We start from the raw sequence: 22,999 nt of genomic DNA, 5'->3' as shown, positions 1-22,999 counted from the left end.
GATTGCTGACTTGAACATTTGTTGTATGGAGTCATTCACATTCCCGCCCTCTCAGTTCCTTTCTCCTACTCCTCTGGCCTTTCACCCGACTCCAGCCACTCACTCCCATAGTCACACCTTGCACTAGTTGGCCAGGGCTGCCAAACAAAATACCACACAGTAGGTGGCTTAGACAACAGGCGTTTATGCTCTCACAGTAACAGAAGCTAGAACTCCAACATCAAGGTGTCAGCAGGTTTGGTTTCTCCTGAGACCTCTCTCCTTGGCTTGCAGATGGCTGCTTTCTTGTGGTGTCTTCCTAGGGTCTTTTCTCTGTGTACAGGCACCCCTGGTATCTCTCTGTGTCTTCCAATTCCCTCTTCTTTATAAGGACACCGGTCAGATTGGGTCAGGGCCTACCCTACCAGCCTCACTTTAACTTAATCACCTCTTTAAAGGCCCTATCTGCAAATACAGTCACAGCCTGAGGTTGTGGGGATCTGGGCTTCAACATATGGATTTTTGAGGAGACAATTCAACCCATAACACACCTCTAGACTTTGTCGTCACCAATTCCTGAAACATCTTAATCTCAAATTCCAGCAGCCCACTTCTCAATCACTACCTCTGATCTTTCCAGCTCTCTCTCTCTGCTATCCAAAGCCAACAATTCTTCAGCCACACTGGGACACACAATCTACAGATCCAGCCCTTTTTAACTGTTCCTCACGTTCTCTTGTGTTCTTACTCAGGTTAAGTTCCACAGTCCACCATTATAATCAGTCTCTTACCTAAGTTCTTGATTCCTTTGCCAGTCTCTTTATGGTACTTGCCTGACAAAGTCCCAATCCTGGTTGAGTCCAGCTTTCTCACTGCTCTCTGCCCACACCTCTGCAGTTGAACGACACTAGGAAAAACATTCAACCGTGCTGCCTAGTCTTACTATAAATCCATGACCTCAAGAGGACCTTCAGTGCCTGCTAGTAATTCTGCCATGTTTCTCTAGACCATTCGCCACCCTACTTTCCTAGGCAACTGTTACATCCTTTCTCCTCTCCTTCCAAACCTCTAAACATCCTCTCCCTATCCTCATTCTCAGCTGATAAACCTGCCAGCTGTTTCACTGAGAAAACAGAGGCAACTAGAAGTTCCCCACTGCCTCCAATTCCATACGCTTTGTCTTCCTTTCTGTTACTAGGACTGAACTGCCCATGCTGCTAAGCCAGCTCCTCCACCTGTGAACCTACTTCCATCCCTTCTCAGTTACTCAAGGACTCTGCAGCTTCAGCAATTCTTCCCTCTCCGTCTTACATTGTCAATCCCCACCTCCTCTGACTCATCCTCCAACAAGACCATTCCCATCAGTATACAAACATGCTATAATTTTTCCCATTGAATTTTTTCCCTTGACTCCCACTTTCCTTCCAGCTACTGCCCCATTTCCCTGCTCTCCTTCCCAGCAAAATTCTCCAGAAGAGTTACCTCTTCTGCTTCCAGTTCCTCTCTTCCCGTTCTTCTCATGAACCCACTCCAGTTGGACTCTCATGTCTATCCCACCACTAAAGATCCTCTTATCAAGGTTATTAGTGGACTCCACAATGCTAAACCCGATCATCAATTCTCAGTCCTCCCATATCACTTGCTCTATAGGCAGCATTTGACTCAGTTGATCGCTTCCTCCGCAACTAGAAACTTGACTTCCAAGATGAGCTGCTGCTTTTTCTCCTAACTCACTGGCCACTTCTCAGTCTCCTTTGCTGGCTCCCCATCATGTCCCCAAATTTAATTCATTGAACTGCCTGGGATTTAGTCCTTGGGTAACTTTTCTATCTACACTCATTGCTATAGTGTTTCATGGATTTAAATACCATTCATAACATTATGACAGCTCTCAGATACTCCACCCCAGACCTCTTCCCCGAAATTCATATTTGTACACACGCTGCCTAAGTGGTGCTTCCTGTTGGATTTCTAATAGGTCTCTCAAGACTTGGGATGCCTGAAACCGACCACCTCCTCTTCCCGCTCCCAAACCTGCTCAACTTGCTGTTTTGCTCATTTCAGTTACTGACGCATCAGTCTTCCAGTTGCTCCGGCCCCAAGCCGTGCAGTCATCTTTGACTCCTCTCTGTCTCTTACACCCAAGTCAATCTGTCACCAAGCACTACTGGATCTATGTTCAAAATATATACAGAATCCAGCCTTTCTCACCATCTGTGCCGTTACTGTCTGAGCCCTTATCATCCGTGGTAAGACTGGATTGTTGAAATGGCTTCAGAACTCATCTCCTCTCTTTGACCCTTTACAATCTATTCACAACACAACAGCCAGAGTGAGCCTTTGAACATATCAAGTCATTTTTCTACTCAAAACTAATCTTGGCTATTCCTACTCTTCCCCTCCCTCGCTTGGCTCCAGCCACAGTGGTCTCCTCGCTGGGCTTTGCTTCTACCCCAGGGCTTTTGCACACTTGCTGTTCTCCCTGCCTAGAATGCTTTCCCCCAAGTCCTCTGCTTGGCTCACCCCCTCTACTTCTGTCAGATCTTTGCTCCAATGTCACCTTACAGTAAGGTCTTCCCTGACCACCGTGTTTGAAGTGACATCCCCACCCCCATTCTCTGGCGTTCCCAGCCACATGTATCACTGCCTGAGGAGTTCTCTGTTTTCCTGAAGTATCTTTTTACTGGGAGTCCCCTCTATGGTAGAATGTAAGTTCTGTGAGGGCAAGAGCTTCGGACTGTCTTGTTCACTGCTCTCTCCTCAGCTCTTAGGATAGTGTCAGGCACACAGGAGGTGCTCAATAAATACTCAACCAAAAATGTTGTTGTTCTCCCCATCATTCCAAGTGCTCCGGTAAAGATGATTTTAGTTTGCTTCTATGTCCATGGAAAAAAAATCTAATGACCAGACTCAGTTGATGTATTTTGCTTAAAAACACTAGAGAAAAAAAAAAAACACCTCCACCAGGGGATGCCAGGAAGCCTCTTTGGAACCCATCATAGTACAAGACTGCTAGTTTCCAAGTTTGTTTAGGTTAGATCCAAAAACATCTCCAAGCATCTCAATTTAAAAAAAAGTATAAGAGTAACACAATTTAAAATTATTTATGTAAAAATACATTTTTATTTATTTATTTATTTTTTTAAGGAAGATTAGCCCTAAGCTAACTGCTGCCAATCCTCCTCTTTTTGCTGAGAAAGACTGGCCCTGAGCTAACATCCGTGCCCATCTTCCTCTACTTTATATGTGGGACGCCTAACACAGCATGGCTTGCCAAGCGGTGTCATGCCCGCACCCAAGATCCAAACCGGCGAACCCTGGCCTACTGAAGCAGAAAGTGTGAACTTAACTGCTGCGCCACTGGGCCGGCCCCTCTAAAAATATGTTTTTATTCTCTTGTGTTAAAAGTGTATATGTCATGGAGTATTAATACTTTCTGGAGGACAACAACAAATTAAATATAAATACTTCTAGGATAAACATTTTAAGAGTTCATGATACAGGGTACCAAGAGGAGTAAACAAGCAGACTTAACTCCTGACCTCTGCACTATTTTGACAATTATGTTCTTGTAATTGCCCTTTCTGTTTTTACTGATGGCTCCCGTTTATTGCCGACTCCTTCTATATCACTGACACCGTGCTTTGTGTGCATTATCTTGTTGAACCCTCACATTATCCTTCTGGGGAGGGTACCATTTTTTAATTCCCATTTCACAGCTGAGGAAGTTGAGACCCAAGACAGTCAAGCAGGGTTCTGAGGTTACCCGTAGAAAGGAGTGGCAATGAGGTCAGGCAGCCTGAATCTTTACCATCACTGTCTACATCATCTTTAACATGTCAGTGCCAAGATTCCCTCCCATAACCCTCTCCTCATGTCATCATATTTAGAAGGGATCCGTGGCTCTTTAAATTTAGGGTGAATCAAATTACCCAACTTCTCTTACCTCCTTTTCCTAAGCAGTTAGAAAGATATGAGTTTATTGCTGTTATTATTTTTCGAAGAGGTGGAGATAACAGATTTGAACTCTTGGAAGGAAAGCTGTACTAGTCTTGTCACAATAAACTCACCAACTGTGATGTCCCCTTTTTCTCACCCACCAGTCTGTCCCTTTTCTTGTCCTTCTTGTGCCCCCTGCAGTTTGAACAATGCTTGGTGAACAGTGAGCACACAATAAAGACCACTGAATAAAAGACAGATAAAGTCAGGATATCTGAGCCAACATGCCGCACGCCACGTCTGGTATAGACTCTCTTGGTAGTTTTCTCTTTAGCTTCCTACCCGCTGTTGGATGAAATTTGCCAGACTTAATTCCAACCCCCACCCCAACTTCCTTCTTAAAACACGCTCAGGGTTAAGTCTTTAGTGCTCCAATCCAGAGGAAAATGACTTATTTTAAAAACACCGCATTCCTTTGGCACAGGATGAAGACCAGCTCAGCTCTTCAGCTGTCGATCATCGTCTATTGTTCTCCAAACAGTAAACCACTCTTCCACACTGAGAGATTGTGGGCGGCAGTTCTGTCCGAGTCCTGGCTCCTCATGAATATGAAGTAAAGGGCTCTGACCCAGAAAGTGGTAGGTAATCTCAAAAAAAAAAAAAAGGGCAGGTAGGAAGAAAACCAAGCTTCGCGTAATTCTGCGCTCTTGAAATCTCCTGCAGGTTCTGAGCGAGGTGGAATGGGGTCTCGGAAATGTGGAGGTTGCCTGAGTGGTCTGCTGATTCCGCTCGCTCTCTGGAGTATAACTGTGAACATATTACTGTATTTCCCCAATGGGCAAACTTCCTATGCATCCAGCAATAAGCTCACCAACTACGTGTGGTACTTTGAAGGAATCTGTTTCTCAGGTGTCATGGTAAGTGTGACTTCAGAGACTTGGGATCGTAGAAGGGGGAGTTTTTAGAAAGAACTGCCTTGTTCCTACTACAAATGATGAATAATGGAAAAAGCATTCTACTAACCCTGGGTCTGAGGTTTGGAAGACGGGTCGGGGTAGAGGAGCTGGTGTCCGCTAGGACTTGGAGAGTAGCTTCGTTTTCGGTGAGCTGCTCATTTATGCGGCTTCAGCGATGCGGAAAATTTATTCTAGTCAAAGTTTGTATTTTCACTGTACAGACTTCCGTTTCAGTGTACAGGACACTGGCCTGTAGAAGTATCATGTCCTCAGGAAGGCTGTGTGTCAGTTTAAGCTATGTAATCTCCAGAGGCATTGGTCTTTTCTAGAACCGATTTTCGGTCTGCGCTCCCCATTTCTCTAGCTCAGAGGGGTGTTAAGATAGCGTGGAAAAAGCAGAGACTTGGAGATTCAGACAGCCTTGAGTTCAGATCTAAGCTCTGTCATTTGTGCCATGAGACCTTGAGCAAGTTACTCGGTCTTTGAGCCTCAGCGTCCTCATGTGAAAGATGGAAATAATGACAATAACTTTTCAGGGTAATTGTGGGGATTAAATAAAATCTCATGTGTGAAGTGCCCAGGACAGAGACCAACACGTAGCAGGCAGCCAGTGACTACTGTGATTACAAATACTTGTTGAAGGATGGGCCGTATCGTCATTAAATAGTTTGACATCACACCCCGAGTAAAGGAGGATGTTTTTGAAAACTAAATCAAATTATCCACAATAAGAATGCATGAATGTTTTCCTAATGAATTTGTGCTCTTTAAAGACAAACAGATAATGAATCATGTCAGCAGTTCAGAGGAAAAGACACTTTTCCTGATCTGAGCATTTCTAAAAACAGCACATTGTGCGCTGTAAGCTCACTACGCCACCAACAATGCAAAAGAAAATCCGTTTTAGTAAATCTTTATATCTTTGTGGGTGTTTAATTATTATAATATTTGAAAAGTTATGTTGGAAAGCAGTTTCCATTTTGCATATATTTTAGCAAACTTTAAAATGTTAATACTCAACGCTATTGAAGCTGCTATGTGATAGGTACATAATGAATGTTGGTGGCAGTTCTATAAACAAATGCAAGCTTTTTGGAGAAGATTCTGAAATGATATATTAAAATCCATGAAAATGTTTATGTCTTTTGACTCTGTAATCCTAAATCTGAGTGTTCATTCTGAGAAAATAATCCAAAATAAGGACGGAGACGTATGCCCAGGTGTTTGTGGCAGCACCATTTATAGTAGTAAACAACTGGAAGCGCTCTAGCTCAGAGGTGGCCAAATAAATTATGGCACATTCCCTTCATACAGTGATGAAAAGTATAATTATGAAGATGTAACAACGTGGAAAATGAATATTTTGTGTTACATTAAAAGAGATACAAGAAAACTGTGAATAAACTGTGATTTTAACTATGCAAAATATACACATGTGGGACAGCACCAGGGACAAATACAGAAAATATGTGAGTGTGGTGGAATTATGGCAATTTTCCTCCATTATTCGTGGGCCCTTTGTATTGCAGTTAAATTTGACAAAAAAGAAGAAAGGAATTTCTCTTTCAACTCAGGCTATGCCTGTGTTTCTCTTTTGACACTGGCCTCCAGGGTCTACATCTAAGTATTTCTACCAGTATTATAATGAAGCCAGTTACTGCACCTGCTTTCCTGTGCCTTGCCATCGTTCCCTCAATGTGCGATTGGAACAGGTTCCAGGTACCTTCACCGTAAGCATCATTGCCACAGACATCTTTGTTCCAAGCATTTTTGCCACAAACATTTTTGCCGCATAACCGATTGTCCATAAGTCAATTTTGCCATAAAAGATAATATAACTGGTTATCAGTTGGGTTTGACTCCATTTTTATATGGTATCCTAATTTTTATGACAAATATGTGAAAATATGCCAAGAACAAACAAAAGCGTAGACGGCTTTCACAGTGTAATGCAAAACTCAGTTACAAATACGCATCCTAGCATTTGGAGAATGATACCTCTCGTAGTAAAGGAAGAAATTTTAGCAAAAAAGAAAAAGCACAGTGGATGCCAAACGAGGAGACAAATCCACAAAAAATATAATGTATAATACTATGGACAAGACTTCGAAGACAACTGCTTAGGTACAACCCACAAAATAAAATGAGTTATTTGTGCAGTATTATGAATCTACACACATTTTAAATGTATTCGAATATTTTGTATTTTACAAGCAAGTCTTTTTAATTTTGTTATTGCTTTTTCATGATTCATTATGTCTTTCTTAATGTCTCTCTTTTATTTTTTTGTTATTTAAACTTTTATGGCAAAATTGCTTCATTGTCAATTAATTATGCATCAAAAATGCTTGTGACAAAGATGCCTACCGCAAAGATGCTTATGGAGAAAATACTGGACACATGTTAATATGGAGGAGTGCAAAGCATTAGTAAGGTTAAACCAGAATCTATTAAAATCCATAATAATCAATTGTGTTGAAAGGAGGGGAATATAGGATTCTTGAGTTTAAATTCCATGTAAAATAAAACATTCAGGAGAGAATCTGTTCTCTATTTTTCATTGTCTAGGATTCTTTTTTAAATTTTTTATTTATTTATTTTTCTTTGTGAGGAAGATTGTCCCTGAGCTAACATCTGTGCCCATCTTCCTCTATTTTGTATGTGGGATGTTGCCACAGCATGGCTTGATGAACAGTGTGTAGGTCTGTGCCTGGAATCTGAACCCACGAACCCTGGGCTGCTGAAGCAGGGCGTGCAAACTTAACTACTACGCCATAAGGCTGGCCCCTAGGATTCTTGAAAAACATTATTGTTACTGCATCAAATCCTTTTGGAAGAAAGGAGAGGAATGTAGATAAATAATTAAATGGATAAATAAATAAATGAAGGCCGAAGGAATTTGGAAACTGGGACTATTAACTATAAACAGTAAAATAACAATGAACTCAGCTTCAAGATTCAGCACTGAACAGTGGGAGTAAAGGACAGGTGGAGAATTTGCCAGAAGCAATTCATAGTCCATACCTGCCCCAACCAGGAATTATAATATTCAACAAATCCATGTTCTTTCCAGAACTTGAGCCCTTTGCCTAGGATACCAAGAAAGGGAAGTAGAATACGGTGAATTCTCCCAGTTTGTTGGCTTGATACAGAAAAAACACTCAAAATTTTGAACCTGAGATGGCTTGAATGCATGGGGAAATTGGACTTACTTTGCTTTGAATTAAGAGATGTAGTTTCACCTTAACTGTGCCTGTTGCCTCCATTCCCAGATGGCAGTCAATGGAGAGCGGCTGGCAAACCGCATAGTCTGGTGAATGACTTTCCTTTGCTGTCCACAGTGGAGTCAGCGAGAAATGGCAGCTGGCTGCAGGGTGGTTCCCATGTCCATACCATTTACTCTTCATTGATCATTAGCTTTTGATGACTGACAGCCACGATAATAATAGCCAACATTTATCAATCACTTACTAGGAATCAAACACTGTGTTCAAATTTTTACATGCAAAGCTCATAAGGACCCATTGAGGTGAGCTCTCAACACCATTTTACAGGAAAGACTCTCAATTTCATGCAGCTAAAAAATGGCAGCGCTGGGGTTCGAACCCAGGTCTACTTGACCCTGAGCCTGTGCACCAAATCCTGTGGTCCGATTGTGAGCATGAATGTAAACTGGTATTCCATTTCTGATATTTTCTCTCTTCCCTGCTATAGATGCTTATAGTAGCCGCAGTTCTTCTTGTACTGGAGAATAATAACAACTGTAAGTGTTGCCAGAGTGAAAACTGCAGCAAAAAATACATGGTAAGAGAGAGAGTTTTGTGAGGATGGTTGAGTGGGCTCTAGCTTTCTTCTCTGTCACCCAGAAACACAAAAATATTGATACTCTCATAGCCTCATCACGATCCTTTCGTTCAGAGCCCAAGAATTTACTCCAAAAACTATCTCCCACTTTGTTTACAGTCTCTCCTCCATCTTTGTTCTGCTGACGTTCTTCCGGAAATTCAGGATTTAAGGATACAGGAAATTAGAAAATAACACCGCCTTTTCCTAACTGGGGGACTGTGAGTCTATTTTTTTCCGTTATCTACCATATTGAGGACTAATTTATGTACAAAAAATGGCATTCATTAAAAGTCTACAATTCCATGAGTTTTGACTGTTGAATACACCCATGAAATCATCATCACAATCAAGGTACAGAACATTCCCATCGCTGCCAAAAGGTTAATCTTTGATCTGTGTCTGTCGTTATAGATTAGTTTGTATTTTATATCAACATAATCATAGAGGATTTGTTTTTTGTATCTGGCTTCTTTCACACAGCAAAGTGGTTTTTATTTTTTTAAAGATTGGCACCCGATCTAACATCTATTGCGAATCTTCTTCTCCTCCCCAAAGCCCTCTAGTACATAGTTGTATATTCTACTTGTAGGTCCTTCTGGTTGTGCTATGTGGGACACCGCCTCAGCATGGCCTGATGAGTGGTGGCATGTCCACACCCAGGATCTGAACGAGGGAAATCCTGGGCTGCTGAAGTGGAGCATGTGAACCTAACCACTTGGCCACGGGGCCTGCCCCAGCGTAATGGTTTTTAGATTCATCCATGTCACTGGGTATATGTGATGTACATTTTTCAAATTGGAACTTTAAAGATGGTTAAAATAGAGTCAAGAGAGAATAACAGAACCAGATTTTCTAAGTCAGTGCTCAACAGGCAGGCGCCCGGTGCCACATTACCACCGTTCTCCTCCTTGTCATCATTGTTTATTCGCACCTGCATAGCGCTTTACAGTTCTTCCACATTTACCGGGTGAATTAGATCATTGTTACTCTTCTTTCATATGAGGGTCAACCGTAGCTCAAAGAGATCATGTGATTTATTAACTAGGAGGAGCTTTGCCCGCGGTTGGTAGGCGTTCGGAACTCTGCTGCACAGTGCAGGCATCTGGGAGCTGGGAGCTGGAATCCCACCCCCAGATGCTCTGACATCGTTGGTCTTGGTGCAGCCAGATTTTCATGTGCAGCCAAGATGTCATGGCTAGCTTCCTTGGACTGATACCTTTGGCAGACTAAATTAGTTGCTTAATTTAGCACTATGCCCCAGTGGAGAAGAATTGAAAAATTGAAATACACTGTGTGTGTGGGTGTATATGTGTGTTTTCTTAACCAATCAACTCAGACATCCCCCAGTAGCTGCTTTCAAAATTGCCTAGGTAAATTACAATGGATTCAGGTAAACTTTAAGCTATGAAACTCCGGGAATTTCTAGAAAACAAATGTATGTGCCAATAAAATTCAGCATGTTCAATTTTGCCTTAACTCACTATTAGCATCTCCAGTGCAAATGGATGCTAGAAATAGTCTAGAGTCTGAACAGGAGTCAATATTGAATGAGATGACTGACATCTCAATGGGAAGAACAGGAGGAAGGGAAAGAGGATTACTTGGATTTCCTGCTTGGCTCTTTCAAAGTAGGCTCTGGAATAGGGGTCACTACTCATGTGCTCCCAGAAGCCAAATGCCTGATGGAAATGAAAAAAGTGAGTAGGGTAGGCATCAGAGCAAAATTTCCATTTAAGGAAGGGAGGGAGCTGTTACCCAAGACCAGGCATTTGTCACCATAATGAAATTGAGCAAGAATTCTCAGTTTTCAATAAAAAGTAGAAATACAGATTTTTGTGTAAAACTTCTCAACTATAAAATATTGGCAATTAATTCACATTTAAACTAAATAAAGCACATCTTTCAGGCCAAATTTGAGTCTGCACCAGTTTGTAACTTCTGAAGCTTTGAAACGGAAATTGAGGTCACCCAAGATTCACTTTTTTTTTCCTGAGGAAGATTAGCCCTGAGCTAACATCCCTGCCAATCATCCTCCACTTTATACCTGGGTCAGCGCCACACCATGGCTGACAAGTGGTATAGGTGCACGCTGGGATCCAAACCTGCAAACCCGGGCCACGGAAGCAGAACACACAGAATTTAGCCACCACGCCACGGGGCTGGCCCCAAGATTCACTTTTTAGTCGGGGGAAAGTTTGACCTTCTTAGGGTCCCTGGCTGGGTCTGAAAATTAAAGTGACGTAAAACAATTAGGAAAAAAAGCATAAAAATTTTATTGAATTTTTATACGTACTTGGGAGAGTTCGCGTAAGAATGAAGACCTGAGGAAGTGACCAGAGCAGCAAGCTTCTACACCTTTTAGATAAAGAAACAGTAAATTCGTGAGGAATTGGCAAAACTGAGGGCTTTGAGCTAGGGGAAGTAAGAGTTGAAACTGTGACTCAGAGAGATTCTCATTCCCATTTTCTTTTGAGACTTCCCTGGCTTGTGCAATGATCTCTATCACACGCTGCACGTTAATTTGTGTCTGTGCACATATGTGTATGTTGCGCCATGATTGCCAATTTCCCGAAATGAATGAATTCTTCACTGATATTTCCAGTGAACTGCTTAAGAGTAAATTTGGTGAAGAATGAGCTTAATCTTTTCAAAATATCCTTCCTCCTTTTGCAAAGATGGCATTGGTGAATAGGTAAATTTTCTTTATAAAGTATAACTAACAGTAATCCACTGTAAAAAAAAAAAAAAGTAGCTCTGTTTATCTCACCTTGTGATGGGGCAAAACCATTAAAATCAGTATGAGAAATATAATTTCAGGTATCTTTTATCCCTAAAATCACAAGTTTGTTGTTCTTTTTTCTGGTCTCAGCTTTTGAATTTATCATCAACTGGCTATTGTATGTTTCTGTGTGGCCGTGCTACTCTCACTTGAAATCAACATTTCTAAAACTAACAACTTTTCTCCCAAACTCAACTACCCTTCTTGACATCCCTATTCTGTCTCCTTTACATCCAAGTCCCAAACTCCAGAATTTTTCTTTCAGTCCATTTCCAGGCGTTCATTTCCTCCTTAATGTCCTTTCCTCCAACTCTTTGTCCTCTCAACTTGAAGTTGTCTCCACTTGGAATCCTTATTTTTGGGTTCTCTCACTTCCAGCTGGTATGCCGCCACTGCCAGAGCAATCTTCCAAAATCAATTATTGGTCATATCCCTTCCTTGTTCAAAAACCAATTGCATGGTTTGGGGGAAAAATAGTTTATTCTAGGTCTAAGGCAGCATAAATTCAAAATGAACTTGGGACATCTTGGGCCAGGAAGCAAGGAAGTGTTCAAAGAATGATAAGGATATGTCAAAGGACACAGGAATTGACTTGAAAGGATGTTCCCCTTGGCCATATTTGGGCCATCTGAGCATTCAAAAGAATAATAATAATGATGAATTATAACACATTGAATTAGAAAATCCATGAGTCTACAGTCATACAGAAAGAGAGAGGCAGAGGAGAGAGAAACGGGAAATGGAAGTTGCTCTGTGCAGAAAAATGATAACTTATAAAGGCAGGAGAAATGATAGAATTGGAAAAGTGGTGCAATGCAACCGTTATTGTGAGAACTGGTGATCAACAGATATGAGGATCATCACCGGCTGATAAATCCACCACGTGGAATGTCTTTAGGGAGCAGGATACGACACAGTCTCAAAGAATTACCTCACTAATTACTTATTAGTTGTAAAGTGGAAAACACGTTTATAGATCTGAAGGAAACCGCCTTAACCAAGAGATCAAACTCTACGTCACCAAAATCAGTGAGAGGCCCACTGCGTACACACACCAAGCAAGTGTTCTTGCCAAAATGTTTAACCCAAGTCCAATGGGGAGGAAACAACCAGAAGAGGCTGGAAAGTGGGACATTCTAGAAGACAGCTGGCTAGGATTCTTCAAACACAACTTAATATCCTGAAAAACAAAAAGGCAGTGAGATTAGTGTAGATTAAAGGAAGCTAAAGAGATTATCTACAGAATAACCTTGTGCATAAACCTTCCTCGGATCCTGTACCAAAAAGTGAAAAACAGCTCGAGAATAATAGGACGTCTTTATTCTTGGGAGATACGTGCTGATGTGTCTAGGGGTGAGAAATCACAATGTCTGCAGCCTACTTCAAATGGTTCAGCCACAAAAATGTGTAAATATATATATATACACACACACACATACATACATATACATACAGAGAGAGGGAGAGAGAGAGAGCAAAAATGGGAAAATAGTCACGAACGATGAGTCTAGGCAAAAGGTTTAGGGGTTCATTGTACTACACTTGCAACTTTTTTGTAGATTTGAAAAAATTTTAATAGAGGGTTATGGGGGGAAGCCACTTGCCCTGCAGGATGGAGTCCAGCCTCCTTGACCCAGCATTCAAGGCCGTCTTCCGCCCAGATCTGCCGAGCTGCGCTCACTGTAGGCAACTCAAGGGCTGGATTGTGTCCTGTCGGCCCTGTTTTCCCAGCAGCAGCACTGGGTCAGTCTGGTCTTCGCGGACTTTCCTTCTGCTGCTCCTCTGCAGGAACCCCTCTTACATCAAACTGATCTACTTACTCTCAGAACTCGGCTCCTACGGATCTGCCAGTGAACATTGCTCGTTCTCTCTCATCAAATGAAAACAGCCTCTTCCCCATCAATCCCATCCTCACTTGAATATAAATATGACCATCTGGGCTAACGCCTGCTATTTCCCTGCACATTCCTGTCTGTGAAGCTCTCCAAACATCGTCTTCATAAGAGAAAAGCAGGGAGCATAGCTGTGATTCTTAGCAAACCCGCCCTACCTAGAAAATAAAGTCTTCAACAATAAGTATAGATTGATTGATCAGATCCCTTCACTGCACTTATGTAAGAGGTGATCATTATTTTGATATCAAAATTCCAGAAAAATACAAATTTAGTAAATTAACTAGTTTCCACTGTGGAATATCAAGCAAAAAGTCATTTAAAAACTTATTTTTGAGATCAGGTGGGTTTGGATTAAATGCTTCCATTTCTACACGGACATTCGGTATTAGTTAGATGGACAGCTGGCTCAGATGAGTAGAGAAGGCACCTGTCTGATCATTTATCCACAAAATCTCCTGTCTCATTCTACGGCACTAACCTACTTCTTCCGTGTTTAATTTAGACACTGCTGTCGATTATCTTCTCTGCCCTTGGAATTGCTTGCTCTGGATACTGCCTGGTCATATCTGCTCTGGGCCTGGTCCAGGGCCCATACTGCCGCACCCTCCATGGCTGGGAGTACGCCTTTGAAGGCACTGCGGGACGGTAAGAACTAATTCCCCAGATCGAGGAGGCAGGACAGTCAGAAACACCTGGCTTCATGGTCTTGCTCATTTTCCATCATCGCTCTGGGCTGCCATGTGGCTACCTTAGTGCAGAATTTTCCTATTACTTTGCTAATATCCAGACCAGTATGCGGTGGCACAGATCTTTGTTTAGGTGTTTTTTTCTCCAGTCTTTTAATGACATGTGCATTCATTATTTTGAGGCTGTCATGGAGCTATCCAAATGAAAGACGTGTTTCTCCCATACTTTAGAGCAGAGCTTCATGGTGGTTGTGGTCTGGCAACTGCTGGAGCCTGGGACTTGAGTGGTTCTGGGAAGTCAGTCTTGCTTTGTGGCCAAGTTGGACATGTGGTCTCTTATAGATGTGAAAGGGTGTGGTTGGGAAAGAATCACAGCGCCCTTGGGTGGTGCCCCCCAGGGATATACCAGCAGGGGTTACAGAGAGAGAAGGAGGCACAGGGTGAGCCGCACAGTGCAGCCTGAGGTCCAGGGACATGACCAGGTGCAGGAGTTTGTGGAAGGAGCAAGGAGCGTATCCAGCATGTGGAAGAAGAGTCTGGGGAGGGGCCTTGCTCAGAAGCCTGGTAGTTCAGTCAGACGTTGCAGGACCCAATCCTGGATCACAGAGCGTCTCACGCTGGCCCTGGGCCAGGCTTGTTGGCCTACCAGCACCTGCAGAGGCAGCAGGGCCCAGATAGGGACACAGGAGAGAGCCACCGACTCTCCCCCGAACCTGGCCTGTGCTCAGAATTCTAATGGGACAAAATGAGGGGTGTCTGTACCATTCCCTGGGGAAGCTGCATTTTCTCCTCAACTCCCCATGACGGATTTTATTGTTCAAGGCCCTCATCTATTTGAGGCCTTACACGCTCACCTAGGCCTGCATGCAGAGCTACTTCTGTGACCACTGTTGCCTTTATTCTGAAACTCCCACAAGGTGCCGCTTGCTGTGAGCAGAGCTCTCCCTCCTGTTAGGAGAACCTAGAAAATAACCCCAGGTCTTTCTGAGCACTTAGGGGAGACACTCCTGTGGGATTGAAGGGGCTCTGGAAAGGGGACCTAATATAGAAATCCTTTTTTATGCCATCAGTCCCTGGAATTTTCCCCACTCCAAACCAAAGAGGCCCCCCCTTTCAGTGCAAGAATCTCAGACTGCCCACCTGCCTCTCCATCCCTCCTTTAAGCTGCCCTTAATATTTGAATTCACCTGTTTCCAGCTTCATTAAAATGTTTGGAGGTGAAACATTGTTTGGAGGGAAGCTGTCTCGGCTCTCCTAGAAAAGTCTCCAAGGCTTGGCAAATTCTGGGCGCAGCAGGTGTTAATATTAAACTTGTACGGTCAGCTATTCATTTGTACATTTATTCAATCAACGTTTACTGAGTACCTCCTCTGTCCTAGTCTTGGACTAGGTGCTAGAGAATCACAGATATATTACACAGGCTCACTTCCATCTAGGAGTGCACACAGACCTGACGGAACATTCTGCTGAGATGGAAGCCTCAGGGCAAACATGACCTTGGAGCACAGGCCCTATAGATCCAGGTTTAAGTCACCTGTCTCCTACTTGCAAACTGTGTGACCTTAGACAGATCCCTGGGGATCTCTGAGCCTCTGTGAATGGAGATAATAATCATTTCTGCCTCAGAGAACTGAGGATTAAATGGAAGTGATGCACAAATTAGATTTAATCAATTCTCAAGACAAGCTAGGTTTTATTATTAATCTCATTACCTTCATAATGTTTTATGCCACATCATGTCTTCCATCTGCCAGGTGGCCAGCAGGTCCAGTCGCTGGCATAGTGGCCAGTGAGGACTCTGAATCAGTTGCATTCAACAAGCATTAGTTGATCTTTGCAGCATGCCAGGCACTGCCTTAGTCCTTAGACCTGGTTATGCAGAGACGAATAAATCACAATCTATGCTCTCAGAGCACACAATTTGGTGAGGAAATAGACACAGATACAGATATAGATAGAATTACAACACAGTGAAGTCAGTTCTGTGATAGAGCTGTCTGTGGAGGTTGTGGAGGGCGTGGGCATCAGGGCAAGCTGCTCTATTCCTCCCAGACCCCACCAGTGCAATTATGGTCCACAGGAAGAATGAATAGTACCACAGTCTTTGAGAAAAATAGAAACCCTGCAAGTCATCTTGCTTTACAGTGTTGGATGATCTGTGCAGAGCATGTCCTGGGAAGAGTCTAGAGTGAGGATCTTGAAGGGATTAGCTTCCGTGGTGACTGGGACTGAGTTAGGAGGATGAGGGTGTAGGAAGCAGGTCTGGGGCAATGGTAACAGGAAATTACCGTACTGTGCTTAACAGCTTCCAAGGCATTTTTACATACCTCTCACTGACTATTCACAATAACCCTAGGGCCCGTGTCCAGATAAGACTTGAGCTCAGAGATGTAAAGTCTCTTGCCCAAGATCCTACACGTCCAGGAGTTATGACTGCATGTTCAAGTGGGAAACACTTGAGACCTAAGGGCCATTAGCAATATCAAGAAATTCTCAGAATGCCTCTGAGTGTCCTGAAGCAGAGAGAGTAGGAAATAAAGAAAAGGAGAAAAGAGAGAGTTGAGGATGGAAAGTAATAGGAGAGAAATGGAGGGGAGGGAAAGAAAAACAAAGAGAAGAAAGAGGTCTGGTGATGGTCACCAAAATGCAGAATTCACCCCTTTCTGCCACAGGTGCCAATGCCCAGGGCTCTTGGCTGGTACGCCGGGTGCCCGGATTGCTGTTTGAGAAAAAGCATCTTGCTATTGACAAGATATTTATAAACAGCTCTGCCCTGTAAATGGGTTTGATTGTTTTCGTTTGGGGGATTTTTTTTTTTTTTTTTTTTTGAGGAGACCAGTTTTCCATTTCCACTTCGTTGAACAGATTGTCTGTCACCTTTAGGAGAAGTGCTAATGGCCGTGGCAGACCTGGAAGTAAGCAAAAGTCAGTCAGGTGGATCCAGTTGGTTTTACGATTTTCTGGGAAGTGGTTTGATTCTTGCCATTCTCTGCTAGACTGATGGAACTGTTCCGTTGTTTACTTTTCCACCTCATAATCTGAATCTCCTAAAGAGCTGCAGAACAGCAACGTTCTACTGCAGGGGTCCTCCCACTGTGCACCCCAGACCAGCAAACCCATCAGCTGGGAAGTGAGAAATGCAAAGTCTGAGTCCTGTCTAGACCTGCTGAGTCAGAAACTCTGGGGTGGTGCCCAGCAATCTGCATTTTCACAAGCCCTCCAGATAATCCTGATGCGTGCTCAAGTTTGGGAACCACTGATCTAAAGAGCTTTGGGATGGAGGCTAGGAATATCTAGCAGCCTTTCTGCTTGCTGTTTTGCCACCTGTATGGTTTTATGTCCAGTGCAAACTCAGCCTCGTCCCCAACAGCCCAGGCTGACTTCTGGACTCCTGGGGAATGGGCAATCCTTACCTCTCTTGGTATTGGCATGTGCTGCCCTTCATTGCTACTGAAGTCTTCAGTATGTGTCTTGCCTTCTAACTGAATTAGAATTGTCTCTGAGGCAGGCACCATGTTTATAATAAGCATAGCTCAGTATTACGCATACTACGTGTTCAATATACGTATCTGAATGATTTTTTAAAATATGTTAATTCATATTTAATAATATGTATTTTAACCATATACAGTAATTTCCCAAACATATAAATATCTGCAGCCTTCTTCCTTGGACCAAGTATTTAGGCTTGGTCATAGGTCTTGTTGACCGTTTCCCTCTCTCAGTTTCCTTACAGATTCCAGCCTATGGATTCAGTGCCTTGAACCTGCACACGTTGTGGAGTGGAATATCATTTTGTTTTCCATTCTCATAGCTCTCAGTGGGCTTCAAGTGATCGTCTGCCTCATCAGAGTGGTCATTCAGTTATCCAAGATACTGTGTGGAACCTATTCAGTCATCATCCAGGTAACAGACCCCCACTGGCGCCCAGACCTCTTCCGTTCTACCTCTGCTGCCCAGGATTCAATGAATCTTGTTGGAAGGTTTTTCAAGCTCCATCATTTCTTGCCATTTCTATTGCCCTCATGTTTACTCAAGCTCTCACATCTCAATTTTTTCCGTATTCCAATGTGTCTGTTGGTTTGTCTATGTGGATTGAATCAATGGAATAATTGTAAAACCTGCATTCTGTGTTGAATGGTGAAAGCAGCACAAGTGTTTTGAATGAGCACCACTTCAGTGTTCTATGTAGAATTAACCCAAAGCAAAAGAAGTCTTAGCATTTATTGAGAATTTCCCCATTAATAAAATAGTTGAAGGCTCACAACCTTATCCCATTGAAATAATTTCTCTTTTGAATACTGCTATATTCAACTAATAATCCTTCTTTATACTGAGTCATTAATGAGTGGTTCTGAAGAAGGGAAATAGGTCTTATCCTATTGAAACTACTTCTGCTTCATCTAAAATACTGATGTTACTTTAGTTACGGTTGAAATTCCTGAACCTATCCAACAAGTCCAGAGTGAAGAGAAACCATGAACAAGATATCTTGTGTCTTATTCACAGCGTACAATGCATGATACCTTTCTTCATAGTTTCAAGTAGATATTTTTCTATTCTATCATATTTTGAATGTGAACTACAACTTTAAGTTGCTACCTGGATTACGGATCATTAACCTATCCAAATGTACTACTTTACTCACTTTGTTTTTCCTTTTTTTATAGCCTGGAATCATTTGAATAAGGACAGGAATGTTTGCCATCATCAGGATTTGGCCATCTATCCAAGTCTCATGTCAACTGTCTAGACTTGAGGGAAATATTCAAATTACTGTGCTTTCTCCTCTTGGTGTTTATTGTTCCCACTTGTGAAATTTACAGTCCTCACTGGAAATGCCAATTATCCCACCCTTCCATTTAGATTTTTTTTCTAAGTAATGTGTCAGGATCTTCAGAAAATCTTAATACCCTTTGATCAGACAAATTCATCGCCAATAATCTAAACCATGGAAAGAAATAAGAACACAAGATAAAACTTTAGACAAATACATATATTTCAACATTAGTTAATATTCTGGAAAATTAGAAATACCTCAAAAGTCTAACTTTAGTGGAAGGATTAAATAAAGACTGGTTCATTACTGGTAATATTATACAGTCATTGCAAACGATGTTTTAAAGATTATGAATACTGCTGTGTGAAAAAAATACAAATTTATGTTTACAGTATAAGCTTAACTAAAACTAACAAATGAAACACCAAATAATCAAAATATAGGACAAAAACTAAATCTAGAAGGATTTACACAAAAATGTCAGCTGCCGTTGATTTGAGCCACAGGTGACCCTTCTTCCCACTTTTTTATATTTTCCAAATTTTCTTTATTATGTTTCACTGTTAAAACACTTTTTAAAAACCCATATTTTTACTAGTAAAAAATTTTGCTGTTTTTCCAACCTCTAAAGGCATATGTTTCTTCTATGTTTTCCAGTCTTGAGTATCTATAAATGCCACAAAATAACACTTCTTTCAATGTTCAATGAAGGAAGCAGTGAGACAGATAAGCCAAACAATGTTTTATATAAACTTATGTAATTTAGCTGAGCTCTTGGCATTATTTTGTCACTCTTGTTAACGAGTGTGGTCACCTACAAGAGGTAGCCGTGAAATAAATGAACAGTTGAGGACATGCTCAATAGGTGAGAGAAAGTGACCATTGACCAGTTGATAGCTGTGTCATGTGGAGTTACCACTACTTGTATTTATAAAAAAATTTTAAGTAAAACATTTATCAATTTTCTTCCTATACTTACCACGACATCCTTGAGGATAGCAACCATGTCTTCTATTTTCCCATCATCCATAGGGCCTAGCACAAAGTAGACATAGTAGACAATTTTGGATATTCATGCCAGGCCCTTCTGCTCTCCGTGATCGCTCTGCTGAGCACCTGTCTCCGTTGTAGAGTCACTGGGCCTTAACATTTCTGCCCCTTCCCCATTGCTTTTCTCTGTGGACACTGTCAACAATGCCCTGCCAACACCTACTCTGTGCCAAAGCTGGGCAGCAGGAGCCAGTAGTCTGGAAAATTCCTCCCTCCTTTGTGCCTGCTCAGCTTACGGCCTCCTTTAAGGGGAATTGCCCTGTCTACAAGCAAGCATCTTGAAAGCAAGCCATGTTGTGTACCACACGACCCCCATGCCCTGGACCTGGCCGACACAACTGGAACAGGCACCGAAGCCGTGGGCAGCCTTTTGTCACCCTAGTGGCCTCTGAATAGCTGAGAGTGAATTACTGCCCAAACGAGCTTGGTGGTCACTCTTCCTTGAGAATTTGAGCCAGGAAACCAAGAATGAAACAACCTAGGCATTGCTGTCAGGAAAATAATCAGAGGAAGAGGAAGGAAGCCAACATGCAGAGAGTATGTGATTACTCCTTCAAGCCCGCAAGCGTGTCATATCCAGCACCCTCTTTTTTTAGTTCTCCCAAAGACTCCTCAGACCCTTTGTAAACAAATTCTGGCAGGTCAACCCCACCAGTCTGCCAAACACATTAGGACTGTCTCCACCATGTCTAGATTCAATATGGTACCATACATTGAGGGACCATGAATAGATGTCGGCTGAATGACTCCACCACAGAACTGGAAACATTTTCTAAAAACAGGGGCACGGTCAAATACAGTAGAGTCTATCTATCAGGAAACTAAACATTTATACACCTCCCCAAATTTTGTGTTTAAAGTGAATATGCTGATGATGCAATTTTAAGTAAAAAGCTGGCTAAAAATCTATCTGTGCAGTTTGAGCCCAAAGGTTTAAATAACCATATAATTACATGTAGACATGTACAAACCTTCAGATACATAGAAAAAAAGACTGGAATAATGCTCAAATATTAATGGTTAATAATTATCTCCTAATGATGGGATTATAAGTTATATTTCTTTTCTTTACATTGTTCTATATTTCCAAATTTTCCTTTGAAAATTTTCCTTGAATATTTTCAATAAGTAGAAAAAATAAATGTCTTTTAAAACGCAAGTATCCTCTAATCCTTTCTGTGAAATCCACATAAGCTTAAAATAGGAAAGAGGTGGATGTGAAGGTGTGTGTGCCAGCCCTGTGCTCACTCGTTTCAGAAGGCCCCCTTTCCGTCTTCTAATCCTCAGAGAGACTGAGTGTTGCGAGCTGCTCCGAATTGAGAGTGATTTCTGCTTTACACATTTCTGCTCTTCTACATATTATTTCTCTCTTATTTTCCTTGCTTCTATCTTATATTGCTTTTCCTGACTTAAATCAAATGCCAAGCTTATTAATTTTCAAACTTTCTTCTTTTCATAAAATAAGCATTTAAGACTGCAGTTTTTTCTCTAAGTATCACTTTGGCTGACTCTCACATGTTTTGAAATATTGTATTTTCCTTGTTATTCAGTTATAAATATTTTCCACCTTTATTTATGATTTATTTTTCGATTGATAAGTTTTTAAACGTGCCTTTAAATTCCTAAATATGTGAGTTTTTGTTATTTTTTTATTGATTTCCAACTTAATTATATTGTGATCATAGAATGTGGTCTGTATGATTCTGAAACTTTTGAACATTGTTAAGACTCGTTTTATGGCTAATGTTTGTAAACATTCCCAGTACTAAAAGGTATGTTTCTCCGAACATTGGGTGCAGCATTCCACATGCACCCCCAGATCAAGTTGTCCATTTTGTTGTTCAGATCATCAATATACTCCTTTCTGCTTGTTTGCTTGATCTAGGGTTTCTGTGAGGATTACATGGGTGTATATGTGTATACTAATTTACACATGTTTGTATGTAGATAGCTCAGAAAACAGTGTTTGGCACATGGATGTGCTTCATGAGTGCCCTATAACATAGTGGTTTAAAGATGTAATCTGGAGACAGATTGCTCAGATTCAAATTTAGACTCTGCCTTAATAGCTGTGTGACCCGGGTCAAGTTTACTTAACCTCTCTGTGCCTCAGTTTCAAAATCTGTAAAATAGGAATAATAGAGTTGTTGTGAAGATTAAGTGAGTTGGCACACATGAAGCTCTTAGAACCAGGTTGACTTAAATCTGAACCTAGGTTCAGTTGGAGCAGATTTGGGATGGCTGAAGCCTGAAATGCCACCAACACAAGAGAAGGAGAAAGGGATGGAGGAAGCTCATAGGGACAGCATAGGTCAGAAGTTTGGGGAGAAAAAGAAGGTAAAGGTAAAGGTAGGCATTGCTAGGCTAGACAAAACTGGAGAGAGGCCAGCACTTCCTCTCGCCACATGTGAACATAATGGCCATCAGACTCAGGTTCCTAAAACCCCAGCCTCTGGCCTATACGCTTCCACCCCACTGGAAGGCCATGAGCAGTAGTGCAATTCAAGGTCACTATTATGAAACCACAACTACTTAAATTCAGAAAGACTCTTGCCAGTTCTGCCTCCTTCTTGGTGAGATGAAGCTGGGAGCCAGGGATGAGATTCCAGTTCTGGAGGAACTGAGAGACCTGGCAGGAAACTGAGGCTGGGAGTCAAGCTTGAGGGTGTGTACTTGGGCAGGTAGGGCGGGATGCACAAAGCTGACCACTAAAATCTTTTTACTACATGTCCTGCCTGGCTACCCAGGCCAGAGACAACATGTGCCTGACCCAAGGAGCATAGCCAACTCAAATCAAATGCTTTTTCTGGTTAGTATGAAAACCCACACACGCACATACACACTCGTGGCTAAAGTTACACTGAATTTACAATAAAGGGGTTTCTTTAAAACATAAACCAACAAATATGAGGAGGTTAGGGGAGGAGACAACAGCAATAAAGTTTTGGAAGCTACAAAGCGTACTAATGAGATATAACTGACAAAAACAACTCAAGAAACAGGAAAATCCCAAGCTATCCGGGGTGGGGGTGGGGGGAGCTGAGAGCCAACCAGATTCTTACCTCAGAATCCTCAAGACTCTCAAATGG

The 22,999-nt window shown here is 41.9% G+C and overlaps 1 protein-coding gene across 2 annotated transcripts; it reads left to right on the top strand.

Annotated features, from left to right (window-relative positions):
* The first annotated feature begins 4,175 nt into the window (after positions 1-4,175).
* TM4SF18 (transmembrane 4 L six family member 18) lies at positions 4,176-19,503 on the top strand. 2 transcript variants are annotated; one of them, XM_014838554.3, is made up of 6 exons: positions 4,176-4,556; positions 4,642-4,835; positions 8,589-8,678; positions 13,897-14,039; positions 17,806-17,986; positions 18,751-19,503. In XM_014838554.3, the coding sequence occupies exons 2-6, from the start codon at positions 4,659-4,661 to the stop codon at positions 18,763-18,765; spliced, it is 606 nt and encodes a 201-aa protein (XP_014694040.2). In that variant the 5' UTR covers positions 4,176-4,556; positions 4,642-4,658; the 3' UTR covers positions 18,766-19,503. The 2 variants fall into 2 exon arrangements, with proteins under 2 accessions (XP_014694040.2, XP_044610832.1); XM_044754897.2 differs by lacking the exon at positions 8,589-8,678 and having other exon boundaries at positions 4,348-4,556.
* Positions 19,504-22,999: the final 3,496 nt, after the last annotated feature.

This window comes from Equus asinus, chromosome 21 (assembly GCF_041296235.1).
Source record: "Equus asinus isolate D_3611 breed Donkey chromosome 21, EquAss-T2T_v2, whole genome shotgun sequence".
Classification (NCBI taxonomy): domain Eukaryota; kingdom Metazoa; phylum Chordata; class Mammalia; order Perissodactyla; family Equidae; genus Equus; species Equus asinus.
The sequence above is the reverse complement of the archived record's forward strand: the minus strand, read 5'-3'. Positions and strand labels throughout refer to the sequence as shown.